Source organism: Corylus avellana, chromosome ca7 (genome assembly GCF_901000735.1).
Source record: "Corylus avellana chromosome ca7, CavTom2PMs-1.0".
In the NCBI taxonomy this organism is placed as follows: domain Eukaryota; kingdom Viridiplantae; phylum Streptophyta; class Magnoliopsida; order Fagales; family Betulaceae; genus Corylus; species Corylus avellana.
In genome coordinates, this window is record NC_081547.1 from 28,757,105 (window position 1) to 28,778,568 (window position 21,464).

General features: G+C 34.3%; 3 protein-coding genes across 3 annotated transcripts; 2 read left to right on the forward strand and 1 right to left on the reverse strand.

Annotated features, from left to right (window-relative positions):
- Nucleotides 1-1,053: 1,053 nt before the first annotated feature.
- Nucleotides 1,054-2,210, reverse strand: LOC132186984 (uncharacterized). Its single transcript, XM_059601117.1, has 3 exons — nt 2,122-2,210; nt 1,893-2,042; nt 1,054-1,768 (listed from the first exon to the last, which is right to left on the reverse strand). Exons 1-3 carry the CDS (start codon nt 2,192-2,194, stop codon nt 1,131-1,133), a joined length of 861 nt encoding a protein of 286 aa, XP_059457100.1. The 5' UTR covers nt 2,195-2,210; the 3' UTR covers nt 1,054-1,130.
- A 3,774-nt stretch (nt 2,211-5,984) lies between these two features.
- On the forward strand, nt 5,985-10,234 carry LOC132188486 (probable inactive histone-lysine N-methyltransferase SUVR1). The gene is made up of 5 exons (XM_059602956.1): nt 5,985-6,212; nt 6,545-6,640; nt 6,732-6,812; nt 9,047-9,245; nt 9,711-10,234. Exons 1-5 carry the CDS (start codon nt 6,186-6,188, stop codon nt 10,076-10,078), a joined length of 771 nt encoding a protein of 256 aa, XP_059458939.1. The 5' UTR covers nt 5,985-6,185; the 3' UTR covers nt 10,079-10,234.
- A 1,753-nt stretch (nt 10,235-11,987) lies between these two features.
- Nucleotides 11,988-17,366, forward strand: LOC132187656 (probable zinc metalloprotease EGY2, chloroplastic). The gene is made up of 12 exons (XM_059602045.1): nt 11,988-12,280; nt 12,372-12,444; nt 12,983-13,126; nt 13,742-13,792; nt 13,893-14,003; nt 14,383-14,457; nt 14,548-14,653; nt 14,792-14,885; nt 15,408-15,561; nt 16,178-16,385; nt 16,632-16,792; nt 16,985-17,366. Exons 1-12 carry the CDS (start codon nt 12,126-12,128, stop codon nt 17,231-17,233), a joined length of 1,581 nt encoding a protein of 526 aa, XP_059458028.1. The 5' UTR covers nt 11,988-12,125; the 3' UTR covers nt 17,234-17,366.
- Nucleotides 17,367-21,464: the final 4,098 nt, after the last annotated feature.

A 21,464-nucleotide genomic window follows, 5' to 3' on the forward strand; every position in this document is an offset into this window, starting at 1 on the left:
TAAATTGCACTAAAAATCTTAAATTGAGGAGAGATTAGGATCTCCTAAATAGAGTTTGAATTATATTGTAATTCAGACAATTTATAGAGACGGAGGTTACGAAATCTATCTACCTGCATCACAGTCTCTTCTTTGTGAGTTGCTTGAATTAAAAATTAAGGAAAGACCCAATCATCCAATTGTCAATAACATTGCATTAAAATTTTAAGTTTTGAAAATAAACAAAAAAGAAAAAAAAAAGAAGCAAACTAAATAATTGAATATGCTCTACTAATTAATGAACAACTTACCCTTAGATAAAAAGTAAAAGTCCTTGTGTTAGATATCAATCTTATCTCAGCTCTATGCTTTTGCACATACAAGATGATGACAGAAACCAACAACTTTAGACTCTAAAGTTTTTAAGGAAACGTGCTTTATCAAATTAAAGATGGCATTGCCTCGTTAAGTCACACGACTCACACGTCCCCATTCCGTTCTTTTTCTTTCTTTCTTTTTCCCCTTACAAAAGCATATTTCTTTACACATGCTAAAGTGCGAAAACAGCAATTTTAACTCTTTATTTTTTGGGTCCATTGTTGTGAGGCAGCCATGGGTGCATAGCCCATGTCTATTGTGCCAAACCTTACACCCTTTTCTCTTTTTGAATTTTAGGGAATTGAAGCAGATCTTCGTCTAACACCAATTAAGTGAATAAGAATTTTTTGTAATTAACTGTTCGAATTACATACACTTCAGGCAGATGGGTCTTGTAACCCCATCTTCATGGGTCTACTAAATTTGTAAGGATCTCCGACCGAAATTAAGTAACGAGATTTGACAAGAATTAGTTTAGGACGATTTAATGGGTTGTGAAAACTATGTTTTAACTTAACTTCCTCAAATGAATAAGAAATAGCACATTAATAGAAAATTTTGTTTTGATAGTCCATAACAATTAAAACCACCAGATCTCTGCACGTGCCTAAGGACATGGGCTTTTCTCTGTTTAAATATTCAAACAAACCAGAACTCCAAGTCTCTGCAGAAGGACAAAACCCTCAAAAGCCCAGTTACAATATATTATTTAGCCTCCAAAAAAGTACTAGCCCCCAAGCCTCTTGCAAAAAGAGAGACTCTCGAAAACCCATTTACATGGGTTCCATAGCTAACAAAGCAAACGCACCATGAAATTTGGGCAAGCAATTTTCCATCCTTGCCACCCCTTTCAGCATTTCCACCATTGCAGCCTGCTCTCTCTGGGTCCGTTGCTGCAGGCCCAAAATCACACTCTCCAGCCTGCACTTCTCCATTCTATGAAATTCGGCCTTGCTCCTCAATCGCCCAATCTTCAATTTCGACAGCTTCTGCTCCTCCATCACCTCCGTTAACTCCACCAATCTTCTCCTCAGCCGAAACACATTGTACCCCAAACCCTGAAGGTCCTCCATACTCTTCCACAGATTGCTGGCTTCAGCCCAGAAATCCTTTGCCGTCAGAGAAAGGATTTCTTCGACTGTTTCTTCGAATGCTCGATCCCACCCAGCCATCAAATTCTTCTTCGCCACTTCAGAGTAGCTCCGAAGTTGAAGAAAATGAGGACACTGAGGGATGCCTTTCAGAATTCGCGAAATGGGTATCAGTGGTAAATCTGGACATGAAGCCGGTTCAGAATTTTCTTCCATTAGCGAAACCTTCTCGTTCTCTTTCTGGGTTGGTTGCTGATTGGGTTCAGTATCTTTGCCTGAATTCTCTGCCCGCTCTGAGCTTTCCGATTCAACCATTTTTTCTGCGGCGCAATGATTTTTTTTAAAAAAAAAACAACGGAAAATGTAATAAAATTAAACTCATATATCAGCCGGAAGAAAACAGGACAGGGCAGGGCAGGTCCTCTCCGTTACCAAAAAAAGTACCTGGAGTATATGAAGGAATCGATGACGGGAAGGGGTTGGAAAACGGGGTCGTTGCAGAGGAAATATTGGTGTTAGCCGCGCAAGAGCAACCGCTACGACCTTTCACTTTGACTGTACGACGACAGCTTTTGGCTTTGACATCAACGGTTCCTAATCATAGTAAATGTTCTTACGATTACTTCACTTGCAAATGTGAGAGAGAGAGAGAGAGAGAGAGAGAGATGATTACCATGTGAAAAAGAAGAAGAAGAAGAAGAAGAAGCTGTGAATGCTCTGAAGACGAAGGAGCTTGAGTCTGCCATGCCTGAGACTGGCTACCAAGAGTCCCAAGACCAAGTAGACTACGCTCGTCTGCGTCCTTAAGTAAAGTCCGACAATAAAGAATCAGTACGTCACAGTTAATGTTTGACACGTGGCAAGACACATATTAATGTACGGAACGGTTCAACTTCCCAAGGCTTTAGCTTTCCAACGAAGTAACAAAACAGTGCCTGTGTTTCCCAAGTCGTTTCAAATCAATACCGAAAGAAGAGAAATGATATCCTTTTCAAATTTTCTTTTTTAAATTATGTAAGGTGATCTGTTATTCTAAGGAATTTTTTTTTTTTTTGTTTTTTCAAAAAATAATATTGAAAGATAATTTTTTTTGAAAAATATAGCATTTCTCAAACAAATATTGATTAAAGGAACTTAAAAATTAAGGACCAAATCCAAGCTTTCTTGTAATACGTATTTACTTTTTAAGCCATTGTTTTTTTTAACTTTTATAGGACCGAAAGTGAGCATTAAAATAAAAAACTCCAACTGCAACATTTGCTTGGTGGCAATAACTAATGCGACGATTCACTCTTTTATCTCATAAATGAATCAAGCAATCCCAATTAATTTTTAGTTCCGAACATGTTAAAAAAATAATAATAAAAAGATTAAACGTTACTATTATGAGATGAAAATGTGATATATTATATTATTTTTTATATTTAAAAATTAACTAAATAAATTTTAGTAAAATCTTTTCCTTTAAAATAAATTCTTCTCGTGATATGGGATGCAAAGTTCCTAATTAAATTTTTGTTTGATTCTATTATTATAGACTCTACATCTCTCACACATGTAAAATCAAACTGCCAAAATACAAAATTGTCGCAAAGAGAAACTATAAAAGTATCGAAACTCCTCTAAAAAGACAAAATACATTTACAATTTTATTTACTAATACTTAGAGTATTTTTTTTTTTTCCTCTTCTTTTAGAGCCATTTGCAACGGCCTAACAGCTTAATATGGACATAATTTTTTTTTTTATTGAATTCCATGTGTCTTTTACCATATGAAAATCACGTGTTTTTCATATACTTTTTAATGATTTAATAATGGATAAATACAAATTTTATACAAATCAATATCTAATTTTATTTTTTTTGTCCAATAGCCATTATTAAGGGCCTGTTTGGGACTTGGGAGTGCGATTTTAAAAATTACGTTTTTAAAATCTCTACTTTTTAAAATCGCACAGGCGTTTGGTAAAACATGCGAAAAAGTTTTTTTTTTTATCAATTGAGTGTTAGAATAACATTAACATATAATTGCAGTTTCATGACCAAATTATCAATAAAGACATTTCTTTATAACAGTAAAATAACTAACATTGTCTATATATAAACCATCAAAGCTTTATTTTAGTCTTTACTTTCGTCATTTTTTAGCTTATAAGTTACGACATGTTTCTTTAATATATAAATAATGTTTGAATTTATCCTTCACTATATTTCATATATGGACATGTGGAGTTGATACCAACATTGAAACAAAACAACACTAAAAAAAGATTAAAAGTCATTATTTTAAATTGTTACTGTGCAATGCATAGTAATGGATTAGTGCTCAGTGCACAGTGATCCAGAAAAATACTCTAGTCTTTGTGCACTGCACGATAAAAAAATTAAAATAAAAAAATCACAAATTATCAATGTTTATTACCTATATATATATATATATATATATATATATAATGTTTGAATTTATCCTTCACTATATTTCATATATGGACATGTGGAGTTGATACCAACATTGAAACAAAACAACACTAAAAAAAGATTAAAAAGTCATTATTTTAAATTGTTACTGTGCAATGCACAGTAATGGATTAGTGCTCAGTGCACAGTAATCCAGAAAAATACTCTAGTCTTTGTGCACTGCACGATAAAAAAATTAAAATAAAAAAATCACAAATTATCAATGTTTATTACCCACTAATATATATATATATAAAATATCACAAACTGTTACATTGCAATACCCATTAAAAAATAAAAATAAAAACCCATCACAAATTGTTGCTGTACAGTACCTTTAACAAAAAAAAAGCCATAAAAAATCATCACTGGGCATATCACTATCAGTGCACAATGACTTGAGAAAAATTATCATCTGGGTCACTGTACAGTATTATTATTATTTTTTTAAAAAAAGAAAAAGCCTCACACGGTTACTATACACGCACTATCACATTAGTGTGAGTGTACAGTAATCTATCACTGCATACTATGATGGATTGCAGATCACTATGCATGCACGGTTAAATAAAATTTTGAAAAATAAAAAATAAAAAATCACAACTTTACTCAGTATAAATGGTCGAAGAACATAAAACGCATATATAAAAAGGCACAATAATCATACAAACCACATAAAATAACACCGAACACCAAACAGTGGAAAGTTTTGCAAAAACAAAAAAGTTATATGGAGAGAAATAAAATATTAAGGTGAAATTATTACCTGGTAGAGGGGTGGAAAGATGGACAACAGCAACGTACACTGCTGCAAGGCGGAGAAAGGATGAACGAGATAGAGAGGATGAAGAAAAAAAAAAAGAGAAAATAAGGGTTTTAATATATTTTAGGTGGGTATTCTTGGTATTTTTTTAATTACCGCTCAAAAAAAGGTAACTATTGTGCCAAATATATTTTTAAGAGAAATCATGATTTTGTTTTAAATTCACACTTTTTCAAATAAGCATCATCTAATCAGCTTATGGAAATCGCAGATTTTTTTGCGATTTTAAAATTTGCGTTTTTAAAATCACAATCCCAAACACCCTAAAATTGCGATTTGGTTTAAAATCGCAGATTATTATTTTTTAAAATGCACTCCCAAACGCACCCATAGTCGGCTATGCTATGTGAGAACAGGAATGCTTTGTTTTTATTTACAAGTAGGAAATATGTTAAAAATCAATAAATTCTTCATATTTGTTATATATTCCCTTACAAGATTTGTAGACTTATGTGGACCATATATAAGTCAATAGTGAATCCCACAAATCAATGAATACGATTCTCTCTTGTCCTAGATAGACTAGAAAATATTTTGTTCATGGCTAAGATTTGTTCTAAAAAATCTTAGAGCCACAAATGGGATACCTGTCCGGACCCACTAACAAAAAATAATAATAAAATATTATTTAAGATTAAAAAATAAATTAATAAAAAAAAAGGTGGCTAGCCACCCATCTTAGCCATAGAGGAGGGCCGGACCACCCCATTTTAGTTAGGGTGGCTTGAGAGCTACCCCAAATGGCCGGCCAGAGGTGGCCGAACCACCCCCAAAGGCAAAGCCAACCCAGGCTTAATGGGGGTGGCCGGCCACCCATTCTTTTATATATATATATATATATATATATATATATATATTCTTAATTTTTTTATTGGGAGGGTACGTAGCATATTTGTGACGCTAAGATTTCTTTAAAAAAAATTTTAGCTAAGAACTTGATATCCTTCGGTCCATTATGGACATGAGAGAATCCGAATCCACAAATCAAATTGTTAATTTATTGAATTTACGAGAGAATATAAACTAAATACGAAAAATTAATTAACTTCTAGCCTTTCTCTGTATCAAGTATAATGGCGACACGATAAATATTAACTATGAGAAATGATTGAGTTGGTAATTCTAAACTAAGCTAGATGGGTATTGCGAATTCGAAATTTCCTGCTCTCTAACACCGACACGTATAGAATATGGATTGACGAGCTGGTTGCGTGACGAAGAGAATGTATTTTCCGTGTTTCTGCTGATCATAGAGGCAGAGAGAGAGAGAGAGAGCGGTTCTTAAACGACAAAAAAAGGAAGAATTGGTTTCGGGCTTCGGAGTCGCAGAGAGGGAGAGAGAGAGAGAGAGATTGTGCATGTGTATGGGTGTTTAGGGTTTAGCAATTGCAAAATAGTAGGAAAGGCTTCGTTTTTTCAAGGCACAGAGAGAGATAGAGAGTGACTACTGTCTAGCAATGGCTCCACGAAGAAGAGCAAGGAAAGTTCGTACTCTTTTCCGAGCTTTCCTACTCACGCTTTGTTAACTTTTTTTTTTTTTTTTTATTCTCTCTGTTTTCTTTCAAATGGGTTATCTGCTACCCACAGCATTTTCTTCTTTCATCCCAAGTTCTAAGCTTTTCTCTAAATTGTTTTCTCGCACTTTCACGTTTTCTTAGCAAGCTTTCGCTTTCTCGAACTATTTTCTTATTGGCATTTTTCGTTACAGAAAGTCACGCGTTGATGTTGATTAGCTATTTTCTCACACTTCCCCATTCTTTCTCACTTACGTTGTTTCTTTTTATTTTGTTTTTCTTTCTTTGGATCTATTTTGCAGGATTCACGAATGGATGCAGCCCTTGATGCTATGCGTCCGTTGGGGTACTCTGATAAATTTGTTCGGGAAATGGTCAAAGAGCTCCTGAAAGAGGAGGTAAATTGTCTGTGTCTTTTTTCGTTTGTTAAAGCATGGGCATTTCTGGGGTTTTGGTTGTGTTTGACATTTATAAGATGGGTTGATTCAGCTTTATGGCAAAGACGGATGGTTCTTCATTGAGAATGATTCTTACAAGGTTCTACTTGATCACATCTTTCAGAAAGAGGAGGTAAATTATCTAATGTTCTGTGCTGAGTTTGTCTGAGATTTCTTATATGCTTGGCTTTCTGTTGGGAAGTAGATATACAGGATGGATTTTGGTTTCTGATAAAAGTAGGAAAAAGAAAAGAAGTTGGCAAATCTGAACTTTGTGTTTTAGTAGTTCAATGGCTGTATTATTGAAGACTCGGCAATCTGAACTTTGTATTTTAGTAGTTCAATGGTTGGGTTATTGAAGACTTTTGCTTAAATTAGCCTCTGATACGTATGTGGCTAAACTGAGAATAAAACTTCAAAAAAATTTAAAGAAGCTAAGATTTGGCAAACACGTTTTGTACTAAGAACAGCAGGAAATATGTTTCCTGCTCTCATCTTCGAAAACATGTTTCCAGAACAGAAAACTCGATACTAATCCAATCAGGTCTCGAGTTTCCAAGTCCTAATGCCCCATAGGTAATGATGAAGAAATTCATTTTAATGAGGTCATAGGCAAATTGCCTATTGCTCCATTTAATATCCATGTCCATTCCTGTCTCTCCATCATTCCAGCTATGAAACTCTTACCCCTGGTTTGATTTTCAAGAAAAATGAAACAGTTAAAAAGTATATGATTGAATCGTTTGGATCTTCCCCTGTTTTGCCAAAAAATGTAAGATATCGATTATTTGTGAAAACATTTTTTATTATTAATTTCCTACATTTTTAAGTTGAAACTTTTTTCGCAGTTTGAGGGTGGGACTTTGAGGCCTTGGATTGCTATCATGAACCTGTATTATATTGCTTTCTAACTGTTGAGTTATAAGAGTTACTAGCAGCCTTTAATTTATAATGAATTTTCGGGTTAAGTATATGTAGGGCTATAATCGAGCCGAGTATTGAATATTCAAGTTCGGTTTGTTTAGTTTTTTTTCGAATGTGAGCTACCATTGTTTAATTTTTTTCTTAGATCCATGCTAATTAGTAGTTATTTAATTTGTCTAATAGTATGTATATACATTCATTACACACGCGCACACACACACACATATACAAACAAATTACTCACACACGTACAAACAAATTACTTTTTTGATGACGAAGAATCTTTCCAAGGTAGGGTCACTTTTTGTACCCACCCCTCTCAATGGAGGCCCCTTCATACAAGTTTGTTGTTAGGAGTCCCTCTAGTTGAATCAATAATCAATAGAAGTCCAATAGAAATTTACGGACATGGCTCTTCAATCGACGATCTACCAGATAGCCTTATCTTTCCCTCCTCCCCGGACCCATCATCTTCTAAGGAAGGCAATAGAGTAGCTGAGCCATGCACAAAGGACAAAATTGACTCCAAGGGTAAACCTCATATTCGTGTAAAGTGCCTTTTCCACACGGATTGGTTAATACTCCGGCTTTATCGGCGGGCTGGCTCCAAGGAATTGTTTGCACCCAAGATGATTTGAACTTTAAACCTGATGAGAATGCCACCAAGACCAATGCCCTTACTTCTTGAACCAATCTCTTGGGGTTACATAAATACACATATATCTATATTAAAACTCACAATTACAATAATTTAAGTTATATCTATTATATTAAGAAGATTTCTTTTTATTTTTTAAAATGTTCTCATTACAAAGTTAAAAATAATATTATTAAAAAAAAAAATGAAGTTCTATGAGCTTATACGAGTTCGAGTTGAGTTTATTCGAGTTTGGCTTGTTTAATAAATAAGTTTAAATTTTTGTTTAAGTTTTGTTCGTTTAATAAATGAACCAATATCGAGCCGAGCCCGAGCTGTTTACGAGTGGCTTTTGTTCAATTACAACCATAAGTGTATGGCAACTTGGTCTTGTATTCTTCTGTCCTGAACTTTAGGGTCCACTAACAAATATGTAGTTTATTATGCTCATGTACTGAACTGTAGAGTCTATGTTACCAACTGATGTTAATTATGCTCTTGAACTGAAATATTCTGCTGTTACATTAGTGCTGAGGTGCTTTGCGATCATAAGTAATGGTCCTTCCCCATGTGCTGTTATTCTCGTATTATCCTATTTATTGTGGTAGTTGTTTTTCTCTTGTGCTACTGATTTTGTGCTTTTTGCCACTCTTGATATTAAAATTTGGCTTGAACTTTGGCGTAAAGTAATTAATTCAACAAATATAATCATGATGTGAATCCAAACATTGAATTTCAACATTATGAATATAAATGATGGAATTGCCTACTCGTGCACACATAAATATGTATATTCTCTTTACAAGGATTCTTTACGAGATGATTCAAGATGTGGAGATAATATGAAGATACCAACTGCTGGGCCCTCAACCTCAAGGGAAGTCATTCTTGAATCCTGTTCAAATCCATTGGCTACATGCACCTCGATGCAAACCAATGAGGCTTTGGACTCTATGTCACAGACTAGTGAAGTTCTGGACACTCTATCACTGACCAATGATCTTGGTAATCAACTTCCAAACTATTCTCAGTTAAATCTGTTAACAACTTAGTGTGACTTTCCTTCCATTCAACCAAGCAATATATAAATTAAATGATTAAATTCACTTATTCTTACCAGCTTAAATTTTTAAGATAAGTAGTAATTTAACATGATAGCAGAGCAAAAGTTCTGAGTTCGAACCTTGTTTCCATCATTCATCTCCATTTCAGATAAAATTTCACTTGTTGGACCTTACTTGGTGAAGGAAAGTTTAAACCTACACGTAAAAAGAAGTGTTAGAATTATAAATGATTAAATTCATGACTTTTATCAACTTAATCTTTTGGGATAAGTTGTGATTTAACATATAAAGTATTTTAAATTCAACACCCTTTTGGGCAATAGAATGACAAAAGATTTGCATTCAAACATCCCAATAATTTCCATTTTCATTGCCATTGTATATATTGTATGCTCTTGTTATGCAGATGGTAGGGAACGACCCCCACTAGCTGAAATAGAAGAAAGGGGCCGGAAAGACAGTAACTTGGAGCAGAATTCTGGAGAAGAGCATGTGGCTAATGTAAATAGAAACAATGACAAAGATTCTGGCGGTAGTGAACTTCTTGGGAACACTCTTATCTGGCCTCTTCCTGATATTCACTCCCCACAGCCGGCAGATAGTCTCCCAACCCAAAGGCGTAGACCTTGCTATGGATGGATCAGCAGCGACAATGAGCAAGATCTTGTGCGCCTAACACCAGCGCCGTTCCAGGAAATAGCCAAGTTTTTCATTCGGGTGAACGTGCAAAGAAAGCGCAAGATAAGGTGGGATGTTAGGCCTGAAGATAGCTGAGTCTCTGTTGTTTTCTCTTTAAATTGTGTTTATGTATGACCACAAAACTAGGAGATACTTGTGGATCATGACTAACAATTTATGCTTGATGCATTATGAGTATATTCTGTACCACGTACATATAAATTCAATTCTTGATGCTTCCTCTAGTAGCTCTCCAAGGTGAAGAAAAATGTATGCTTTGCTACTCAGTTTGATCCAAATTGGATCTATGAAGTAGATGTTTTAATCCCCGATATCAGCACCAAGGGGATAAAGTAAGACTAACAACAGTCCTGCAGCCCACAAGACCAGCAGAATTATTCTAGAATCACTCTCAGAATACTCTCCTCTTGCAAAGAAAATGATACCTCCATTAGGCCGACAATTCGTATTTGCGTGTTGAGTTTGGGTCGTGTTAAGATATAGGTATAAGACTTATATAGGTCAATTTAAACCCAACCGATATAATTAAGTGGGTTAAACTTCACAATAACAATTCTTTAATTTCGTGTTGAGTTTGTGCATTGTCTCAAAAATTATTCATGCCGATAAGTACGTAATTTAAATTGGAATGTGGAACATTCATAAGAAGTGTAACTACCATGGCCACTTTTTTTTTTTTTTTTTTTTTTTTAACATTGTAGATTGAGCTTTTTTTAATGATTATGATGTGGCATTTTTAATAAGCGGTGATCTCCCATAACATGCCACTAACGTGGCGAAGTTGATTGCACAATTCATATAATGTAGTAATACTATATTTGAGTATGATGTGATATTTTGTTAAAATTTATAAATGACATAATAAAATTTAATGATCGATTTCATTACATTTGAACCTTAAAAGTTTAAACCCTTGAACTTATTTTTCCCCTTTAATAAAGTAAATAGGACACAAAACTTCAAGAGCTCTCACATTTTTCTCTCTTTAGTGACTTTCCTAAGTGAGTGCATGACATCTCCTAGTGTCCTAGTGAGTGTCAACCGGAGAGGAGGAAAGAGCTCAGTCCCTTTTCTCCTCCTTCCTCCTTTCTTTTTTCCTTTCCTTCTCTCTCTCTCTCTCTATATATATATATATATATTCATGCAACTTGGAAGCCAAATCTATTGTGCATACTCTCCCTTTACCTCGAACGTATCTTCTCCTTACTTTCATCGACCCTAAATTCACTTATTGCCCTACTCCCTCTGTTGCATGTGCACCTCATGCGGCACCCCTCTATTTTGGCTCCCATGGTAAATATCTAGCTTCCTTGCTCCCCCTTGCTTGATCTCCATAATTTGTATCTTTCTTTTGTTTGTAGAGACTTCAAGATCTTATTGGAAATTCTTTTGTTTGTAAATACTTTTTATCGCCGGATACCTCCCTTGCTAAACACTATGGTGGTGCTCTGCTTCAGTAGTTCTGGTCCAACCACTACTAATGCTCTCTTCCGTGTTGTGATTTTCAAGTTGGTTTATTATTGGTATTATAAGTAGATTCGCCTCTAAACTATCCTTACAAATTGTTGTTTAAGGTAGCCCCTTTTTAGTCGGTGAGCCAATAATTTGACGAGTCAGGCAATTCATTTGGTCCATCTCCAATAAATCTTACTGTGTATTTAGATTATTGTTTAGCTGCCCAACTCATATTTATTGTCCTTATTTTGATGCATTTCTCCCTCCCTGTTTTCCTTGTATTTGCTTGAAAAAAAAAAAAAAAAAAGGTTCAAAAGAGACGGCCGTTGTTTCTGAATTATACTGTACCTATCAAACAGCCACGTGGACTAAAAAAAATTTCTCACCGAGCCCCGCTCATATCCACGCAGGGTACACGTGTTCGTTTCCAATTCGTCATTGAAGTTTCTCTTTCCGATTTGCGAAAAAATGAAATATCTTTTCGCGGGTATTTAACCAACGAACAAAAATTGCAGATAATTCATTTGCCTCTCTCGCTCTCTCACTTTCACAAGATAAGCCTCAGAGACTCTGAATCTTCTTCAATTTTGCGAAAAACCCTAATAATTTATAGCTCTCTATGGCGTTAGGGTTTCGATTGGACTAAAGCCTTTCTTGCACTCCGAAAATGAATGTTTCGGTAACTTTTCGCGGGAATTTTGTCCCCATATCGCAGTGCAGCTCTTGTTGCGATCTTCGTTTTCAGCCGTACTTTGCTTCCTCGACAGGGTCTCGGAGAAAGCGGTGTCGTTGGAGCTCCTTGAAGTTGGACCAGGTTTCAAGGTAACTATTTTGTATCATATACTTGTCAGAAAGGCTATCAAATTCACATTTTGTTGTTTTTTTGAATTTGGTTGTATATTGTTAAATTAAGACTTTGTGGGAAGCGAGAGATTGCTTGTAGAGCGACTGAGACACCGACTGAACCAGATAGCAATGACGATAAGGTACCTCTTTTTTATTATTATTATTATTATTATTATTATTATTATTATTATTATTTTATTGTTCTTATTTTTGGTTGTGGCTGGTTTATATAATCTTCTAAATTGAGAAATTTGATGCATTATATAAGGATTTGATTATGGGTTTGTCTAAAAAAAATGGACATGGTAATTTACGTATTTTTCTGTTCTTGGTTCAGTAAAACAAAAGTGTTGTTTCTGTTAAATATTGCCTTGTATTTCACAAATCAAATATGGCCCCAAATCATGTTGATTATGTGTTTTGTTCTCTCTCAATTTGTACGCTTTGTTTTGTTCAAATCATCCGGTTAGGTGGAGCATTTTGCAAGTGGGATGATTTGGTGAGAAAAGAAGACAAGCAAAGTCACAAGCCATAAAAATATCTCGTTCATTTTGTTTATTTGCCTTTAAACACTATATCTCGTTTGTTCCGCTTGAATTGTTTGTATGTGTGAGATTTGGACGCTTCTGCACAACAGTTTCAACAGTGGTAATTGATTTTGGGCTTTATCTGATTTAGGAAAAAGAAGTGGATAATGATGGGGAAATGCCACATTCCACTTCTTCCTCTGTGCAAAATGACCCCCAGCCTGATTCTCGGCCTTTTGTTCCCGAACAAGTAAACAACAGTGATGAGGAAACTCAGGCTCAAGGTGGAGTCCAGGTACGTTTCTCTAATATATAGTATAATTACTTCACTCACGGAATAGTCAAATTGCTATGTTTGCTTCCTGATTGGTATATGTTGCATCCTACAAGCAGTTAGATGTCACATTCATGACCTTTCCCATTGACCGGTGTGGAAAAAAAAAAGCTTATTTTCTGTTTCGAATAATGCTTCTTTGAAGGGGAAAGGGCAGAGAGGTTTTTAGCAAGAATGGCACCTGTTCACTGTGTATACATCGAAAAGTTGACTCCTATATGCAAATTTGTACTTAGCCTGCGTTGATGACTTATGTACTCTGGCATAAAAGTAACTCTTTAAGCAAACACTGTAATCTTCCCATTAATTTCCAAAGAGAAATGCTACACTAACTCTCAAGTTTACACTCAAATGCTTATTCCCTAACATGGTAGTGAAATTTCATTGCCACGTTAGGTAGTAAGTATTTAGGAGTATAAACTTGGGAGTTTGTGTAGCATTTCTCATTTCCAAATAGAAAAGCTTGTGCATTCAGGATTTGCTCTCATTGTTGTAAGTTTTCCTTTACTTTTAGAGAGTTGTTTAGGCGAGCGTGGCACTCTGAGCCTAATTGTATTAAGATTTTGTATGAAGCAGGATGTTGATAGTGTAGAAGTTGCAAGTGGATCACCTCTGCCAGGTGTGAAGGTGATTATGATTAAGTGCTGTAACATTTCCTGCATTAGAAAAGGCTTTTGTTATTTGTCTCTCCCTTTTGACATTTTTTTGGTAAAAAATTTATGAACAGCCGCAGCAACTGGATGAATTGATCAGGATTCCAAAGGAAACAATTGAAATTTTTAGGAATCAAGTGTTTGGCTTTGATACTTTTTTCGTGACAAGCCAGGATCCGTATGAGGTGAGTTAATTACATAGCTTTGAATTCCACCCCCCTTCCTTCCCGTAATGGCAAGTTGGCAAGTTCTGCCTAAAAAAAAAAACCAAAAAGAAAGAATGGAAGGGAGTTGCAGTACAGATTAGGAACTTCGCTCATTGAAGTTCATATCAATGTTTTGTTTGAGGTTAGGAATTATTTTTTGGAGTTATTTTCCTATTTAAAATACATTGGGGAGGAACCAAAGGTTGATATTGATTGTAACAAAATAGATGATAACGATAAGCAGTCATGTTATGCTCTTTCTATTCCCTGTAATTCTACATATCTTTTTCTTATTATCCCTAGCTTAACCCATTACCTTGAAATAAGTCTCCCCATCATACTGTGTTACTTTTGATAGGGTGGAGTGTTGTTCAAAGGGAACCTGCGAGGGCAGGCTGCTAAAAGTTATGAAAAGATAGCAAAGAGATTGCAGGTATGTCTACCTGTTCTTGTGTCATTTTACATTTATGAAGGTTCTGATTGATTCTCTGTTCAACTCAATTTCCGCACCATCTATATTTAGGATAATTTTGGGGATCTATATAAGCTTTTTCTTCTGGTCAATCCTGAGGATGATAAACCAGTGGCAGTTGTAGTTCCACGAAAGACCTTGCAACCAGAGACAACTGGTAGTTATTCAGATCATCCGCTTAAACTGCTTGTTCTATTTTGTCATAAGATTTTCCATTAGACACTATGGAACTGAACCAGTAACAATCAAGCTTAAGATATATGTACTAAAATTGCTTTGATATTATGTTTTACAGCTGTCCCAGAGTGGTTTGCTGCTGGGGCCTTTGGATTGGTCACAGTGTTTACCTTACTACTTCGGAATGTGCCTGCTTTGCAGTCCAACTTACTGTATGCAGTCCATATTTCTATGTTTTATATCGTATTTTAAGTAAATATAAAGTATGGTTTGTTTTTAACCCTCAAATCAATGTCTCATTCTTGTTCCTTTTTCCATTTTAGGTAGTTTTTTTATTTTATTTTATTTTTTATTGCACACACACCCATCATAATTTAGAGTATTAGTTTTTTTTTTTTTTGAAGTAAATTAATTTATTCAGGAATGGTGTTTCCGATATGACTGCTATGCGATTAGGCTGAGCATAGTTTTCATGTGAGAGGACAATGACTTCGATACTTCTTTGCTTATATTTTATCATTTTTTGCAAGGACATTTCCTCCTCTTTGCCATTATTGTTCTTGTTGATAAGCATTTTTTTTTCTTTGTTTTAATTGGAGAAGTTTCATTTGATTATCTACTTTTGAAAATTTTAATGGTGGATTCGGATCTGTTGTTGTGTATACTTGAACTTATGTCAACAATAATTGTAAATTAATTTTTTGACAACAAAGGTTATAATATTAATGTCTCAGATCAACTTTTGACAATCTCGACTTGTTAAAAGATGGCCTACCTGGAGCATTAGTAACTGCACTTATCCTGGGGGTACATGAACTCAGCCACATTTTCGTTGCAAATAGCATTGGAATTAAGCTTGGTGTCCCATACTTCGTTCCTAGTTGGCAGGTGATACATGTGCTTATCCTGTACTAATTCTTTTTCTGAAGATGAATCTTTTGTTTTTTGGCCCTCCATTTAAGTTGGTGGATCTTTGTTTCCATCTCTTAAGTGAAGTCTTCCAAGTCTGTACGATGCAGTGCCTTTATCCTATTTCTTGTGACATGCATATTACTAGAAGCCAGTCCTTCCAAGCTGCATCCAGAAGCTACTTTATTGGACAATGACTTCTAGCTGCTGCTAGATTGACTTTAAATGAACTAATTAGATTTTCTGGAACTGCTATTTGTCTATTCCTAGCAAAATTTGACTGCAGCATCCGATGTTTACTTCTGATGATTAAATCTTGTCACAAGTTGCAAGAAATGCGAAAGTTTAGACAATAGATAAATGATGTGATTTAACTTAAGGTGTATGCAGAGTGAATGTATTGGTTATTTTAAATTTTTCTGCTACCTGCTTTGATTATTATTAGTTATTTTATACAGAAAATTGGTCTCATTAGCACCAGGTACATTGGCTGTTAGGTCGCGCTTTCTCCAAAATACATGTATAGTGTGCACTATATTGATTTCTGCTTTTGTAAAATGCATATTGAAAATCTAATGAGTTGTTTTGGTGGCAGATAGGCTCTTTTGGTGCTATTACAAGGATTATAAATATCGTACCTAAACGTGAAGATCTTCTGAAGGTTGCAACAGCAGGACCTTTAGCCGGGTTTTCATTTGGTCTTGTTCTTTTGCTTTTAGGGTTCCTCCTACCACCTACAGATGGTATTGGTGTTGTTGTCGATGCTTCTGTATTTCATGAGTCATTTCTTGCCGGGGGTATTGGTAAGCACTTCATTCTGTACATATGCTGCATGCAGAGACTTTGTATGTGAATGTATGCACATGTTAATTGTGGGTTATAGACTATAGTATCTCAATTTTTGTTTGTTTATTCGTGAATATGCCAGCAATCACATTCATTTTTCAAGACTTCCATGTGCAATCTATCTTTCAGTGATCATGTTATTCTTGGCTTTTGTTGCATTAATTTAGAGATTCAATGCTTAGTGACTCCTGGTTCTGTTATAGCAAAGCTACTTCTCGGCAACGTGCTCAAGGAAGGCACTTCCATATCTCTTAATCCTCTTGTACTATGGGCATGGGCCGGACTCCTTATTAATGCCATCAACAGCATCCCTGCTGGAGAGCTTGATGGAGGGAGAATCTGTTTTTCCATATGGGGAAGAAAGGTATGCCATCTGAAGTTAAATATAATTTTATAGCGGAACCTCGAACGTTGAGCCTGGTTGTGCTACTGCCGCAAGTCAACTTACAGATGGCTGATAAGCCCGTCAAAAACCCTTGAAACATCTAATCTGCTATGGAAATTCAGGTATAGAGGTAAATAATTGCCATACTGATTAAATGTTTTCATGCGACAGGCTTCAGCTCGCGTCACAGGTGCCTCTATCGTGCTGCTTGGATTATCATCACTATTTAGTGATGTGGCATTTTATTGGGTAGTTCTGATATTCTTCTTACAAAGGGGGCCAATTGCTCCACTTTCTGAGGAAATAACTGATCCTGATGAAAAGTACGTTGCCCTTGGAGTACTAGTTTTGGCTTTAGGTTTGCTAGTATGCTTACCATACCCATTCCCCTTTACAGATGAAGCAATTACAAGTTTCTAGAAACACTTTCCGCATACGCTCTAAACCATCTGATAGAATTGAAAAGCCATTTTGGTAGGATCTGTCTTAGAAAATTACTCAAATGTATTGTTTCACACGAATAATATTTCGGAAAAGTATCCGTTTTTCTTAATGCTTTTTAGAGGGTGTTTTTTTTTTTTTTTTTTTTTTTTTTCAAAAAGTGTTTTGATGTAACAAAAAGGTAAAAATAGTTTTAAGTATCTTGTGTTTTATTATGTATTAGGTTGTTTGTTAATGTTTGTTTAATATATATATATATATATATATATATATATATATATATATATATATATAGAGAGAGAGAGAGAGAGAGAGAGAGAGATGAATGTTAAGATTTCATTCTTGAACAAAAATTCATTACCAAAGGTAGGATAAAAGTGTGGTGTATAACATACATTACTTTGGATTATTGTATACATTTTTTCGACCGAACACGGGCGATAAGATGGACTGTGAAGTGATTATTTCACTATAAATGCTATATACAACACATTTATCTTACTTTTATCCTATTATTCTAATGTGACAAGTTCTAATAGCCATTGGATTAACCATCGTTAAGAGAGAGATGCAATATTCCACATTTTTATTACACTTGGCTGATGTGATGTTGCCCATCCGTCCTTAGATCAATTATTATTATTATTATTATTATTATATCAAAGGGTTAAATGCTTATGCTACATCAACAAAGTGAGATAAAAATGTGGTGTAAAAAAAAGAAGTGGAAACTCCACTTTAGATCCCTGAAATATCACGCTCTTTGAGAAAACCTTTCAAATTTTAAAAACTCTCAATTTAACTTTTTGAACTTTCAATTTGATTCAATTGACCCCCCCTCCTCCCCTGTCAAATTCAAATGTTAACCCCTAACGAAAATTATTTAAAAGACCAAATTATCCTTCAATTTTTTTATTTTTAATTTGAAATTTGGAATTTTATAAAAAAAGTTTGGGGTATAAAATGTTATTTTATCACATTTAATATTTAAAATTTGACGAATGGGGAAATTGTATCAAATTGAAAGTTCAATTGGTGAAATTGAGAGTTTTTGAAATTTGGAGGGGTCTTTTCAAAATGCGTGGTAATTCAAGGGTTTTAAGATAAGTTTTCTTTTTTTAAAAAAAAAACAATGTCTACTAGAATTTGCCAAGTTTGCATTGTGAAATAAAAGTGGGATAAATGTGTAGTATAGATAGCATTACTATTATTTCACTTGTTAATGGACTAATGTTATAAACTATATTCATAATATTGATGTGATAGTTCTAACTCTTGAATCGGTCATTGTTTAAAAAACTAAAGTCTAAAAATTGTTTGAGATTACCACGCGAGTGGAAATGGTAGTGTTTGGGGGACCATCTCGATCGAAACAGGTTATCTATGCTTGGAGGACAATCAATTGCTCAAGCTTTTATAACGAGAATTATATAATAATTACGAAATAAAAATTTATAACATTACACTTAAAGAAACGTAGAGGCTTTGATGAGGTTTTCTAACATCAATTTGATGTAATGGCTTTCATTCCTTTCCCTTCACGGCTTCACCACCCATTTCGACCATGAGTATAATATTAAAAAACATGTTTTTTTAATAAATTTCGTGTAATAATGCACATGTTTTTTTTATTAATAATATTAAAAAACATGTAAAAAGTACATGCGGCATTGCGGCGATTTGATTTGTATGTATCCCTCCATTTTGGTCCTTGATGTTTTTTTTTTTTTTTTTTTGGTAACATTTGGTCCTTGATGCTGAGAAACCTAAAAACGGATACAAGGTAAAAGTCCACTAATCTATCTTATTCAGGCCTATCCTTGTTAGGGTGGACCCAAGCCGAAATAGGAATGCAACATAAATGCCGTCTTCTCTTTCTCTTTCTCTTTCTCTTATTATTATTATTATTATTATTATTATTATTTTTGTTATGTTGCTGCTGATGATGTCTGATGAGATATGAATTGTGTGGGGAGGAAGTGTAGAGAAGGCAGAATCCCATGAATTAAAGATGGTAGATGTGTTTGGGATGCATCAAAGTACTATGCACCAGAGACTGATGTGTACCCTGGAGATGCTATGAATTCATATATTAATTTTTCAAGGCGACCAAAACCGCCAAATAACTGACAATTTTTCTTTTTTCTTTTTTCTTTTTGTCTTTTTTGTGTGTAAAATATCCAACAGACATGTCAATGTCAATTGACGGTAGACATTACACAAGAAAAAAATAAAAAATTGCACCGACCAGGATCCTAGCCGGTTCAAAAAAAAATTGGAGAGAAATCAATTAGTTAATATATGAGAGTAAAATGATAATTTTATTTTTTATTTGGACCATTTTACCCTATTATATTAACTAATTAGTTCCTTTTCCTATTTTTTTCAACTGAAAAACCTAATTTATTAAATATATATAATCCTTCAAGGTAGAGTTGAGCTTTACATTCTTGCCTAGACAAACAATTTTTTGTCATTTTCACCATGTGTTTGGACAGTGTTAAATACTTACATATTTGTAAACTTTACATAGATAGATAAAGATGCTTGTCAGGAGCTAAAAAGTAATTTGATTGTTGGGGCAACTTCCTTGGAAAACGTGCTACGGATAAATAATTGTTTTGTATGAATAAAAAAAATTAAAAAAATTAAAAAAAAATAAAAATCATTGTTTAATCTATTGTAAATTACAAAAAAGAAAAGGATCCTTTAGACAAAACTTAAAGAATGAGATGAGAAAAGATTTAAAACTTAAAAAAAAAATACTATTTTATGGTAAACCAGCCAAAAAATGAGTATTGGTTAGAATAGATTTTGCAAAAACCCATGGACACCGCCCCGGTTTGTCGTTTACAACCCATAACTTAGTAATCTTGTTTTGACTTCCAATACATGGGGTGTTATGAAATGGTTGAAATTGGCCGTAATATTCTGTTTGAATTGCAATATATCGAACTATAATTATGAGAGACTTTTGATAAGACTTACTTACTCGAATAAATTAAAGCCTAATCGATTATAATTATGATAGACTTTCAATAAGGCTCACAAATCTGAGCATTTGCTCAGGTCGGTAGATTTCATCAAAGCCTATCACAATTATCTGTCCAATTATTGTAGACTAATAAAAATTTCCAATTACATGGGATTTCGATCTGTTATATATCATGATGCTTTTAAGAAGTTTCAATTTGCCCACTTTTCATATTATTGATCAATAAATACAAGGTATTTATTGAAAAAATAGTTTTTAAAACTTTAAAAACTCATCGAAAATGCCCTTCCATTACACACAAAAAAAAAAGAAAAAAAGAAACTAGTCGTTAGTTTAGAGTCCAAAAAAAATGTGAAACATGAAAAATGCGTTTTTTTTTAGTATGTTGAAATTAGCAAGTTAACGACAATAACGACTTTTTTTTTGTTCTGTTTTAGCGTTTTACTACGTTGTTGGTTGGGGGAAATGGTCCCTCCCAAAGTTTGAAATGTTTGTCTTTCTTGCATCTAAGCCTAAGGATATTTTTTTTTGTAAAAGTCAAAAACTTATCTATCACCTATTGGACCCTAAATTATCAAGCCTTAACAACTCTATCCACTTCGAATTGGACCGCAATTCTAAGAGAAAATTGCTTCGTCTACCTCCTTTATAACTTATTGACACGTGATAGTATATGTTAGTAGAACGTATTTAGTTTTTTTAGTAGCTAACGTGCAATTATAGTATTAGCAAATTATAGACTTGTAGACCGTAACACTCAATTCCCCTTAAAATATGCCTTATTCTCAAAGTCTTACAATTTTTTCTCTGATGCACTCGCGAAGACAAAATGATGCACAGGAAAACAGAACGATAGATGACTTTTGCAACCTATAATAGAGGTTTGACGGAAGTTCGATGGTGGCCCGACAACCTCCATCGGTGGTCCGGTGGAAATCCTGCAAACTCCAACGCTTTAAAAGGAAAAAAAGCTTAAATTCATAAAATGATTCACTGTTTTTAAAAAATGATTATTTTTTTTAATTAAATCGAAAATATTTTTTAATTTTACCATTATTTTTCGTCATATCACACATTACCAAAATATAAAAAATAATTTCATATACCTTAAATTCTAAATCCATCAATCCATCATGATATATCGTCTAGATTCAAGGTTATGACCATTGCGTGAAGTAAGCACAAAAATTGCAGGAAGCATTTAAGAAGACAGAA

Bases quoted from the DNA above. Each gene is read 5' to 3' on its own strand.
- LOC132187656 (XM_059602045.1), top strand. From the start codon at position 12,126: ATGAATGTTTCGGTAACTTTTCGCGGGAATTTTGTCCCCATATCGCAG. The intron at 14,654-14,791 runs GTAGTTATTCAG...TATGTTTTACAG, and splicing joins CTTGCAACCAGAGACAACTG to CTGTCCCAGAGTGGTTTGCT. The intron at 16,793-16,984 runs GTATGCCATCTG...TTCATGCGACAG, and splicing joins TTTCCATATGGGGAAGAAAG to GCTTCAGCTCGCGTCACAGG.
- LOC132188486 (XM_059602956.1), top strand. From the start codon at position 6,186: ATGGCTCCACGAAGAAGAGCAAGGAAA. The intron at 6,813-9,046 runs GTAAATTATCTA...TCTCTTTACAAG, and splicing joins ACATCTTTCAGAAAGAGGAG to GATTCTTTACGAGATGATTC. The intron at 9,246-9,710 runs GTAATCAACTTC...CTTGTTATGCAG, and splicing joins ATCACTGACCAATGATCTTG to ATGGTAGGGAACGACCCCCA.
- LOC132186984 (XM_059601117.1), bottom strand. From the start codon at position 2,194: ATGGCAGACTCAAGCTCCTTCGTCTTCAGAGCATTCACAGCTTCTTCT. The intron at 2,043-2,121 runs GTAATCATCTCT...TACTATGATTAG, and splicing joins TTCTTCTTCTTTTTCACATG to GAACCGTTGATGTCAAAGCC. The intron at 1,769-1,892 runs GTACTTTTTTTG...ATTGCGCCGCAG, and splicing joins GATTCCTTCATATACTCCAG to AAAAAATGGTTGAATCGGAA.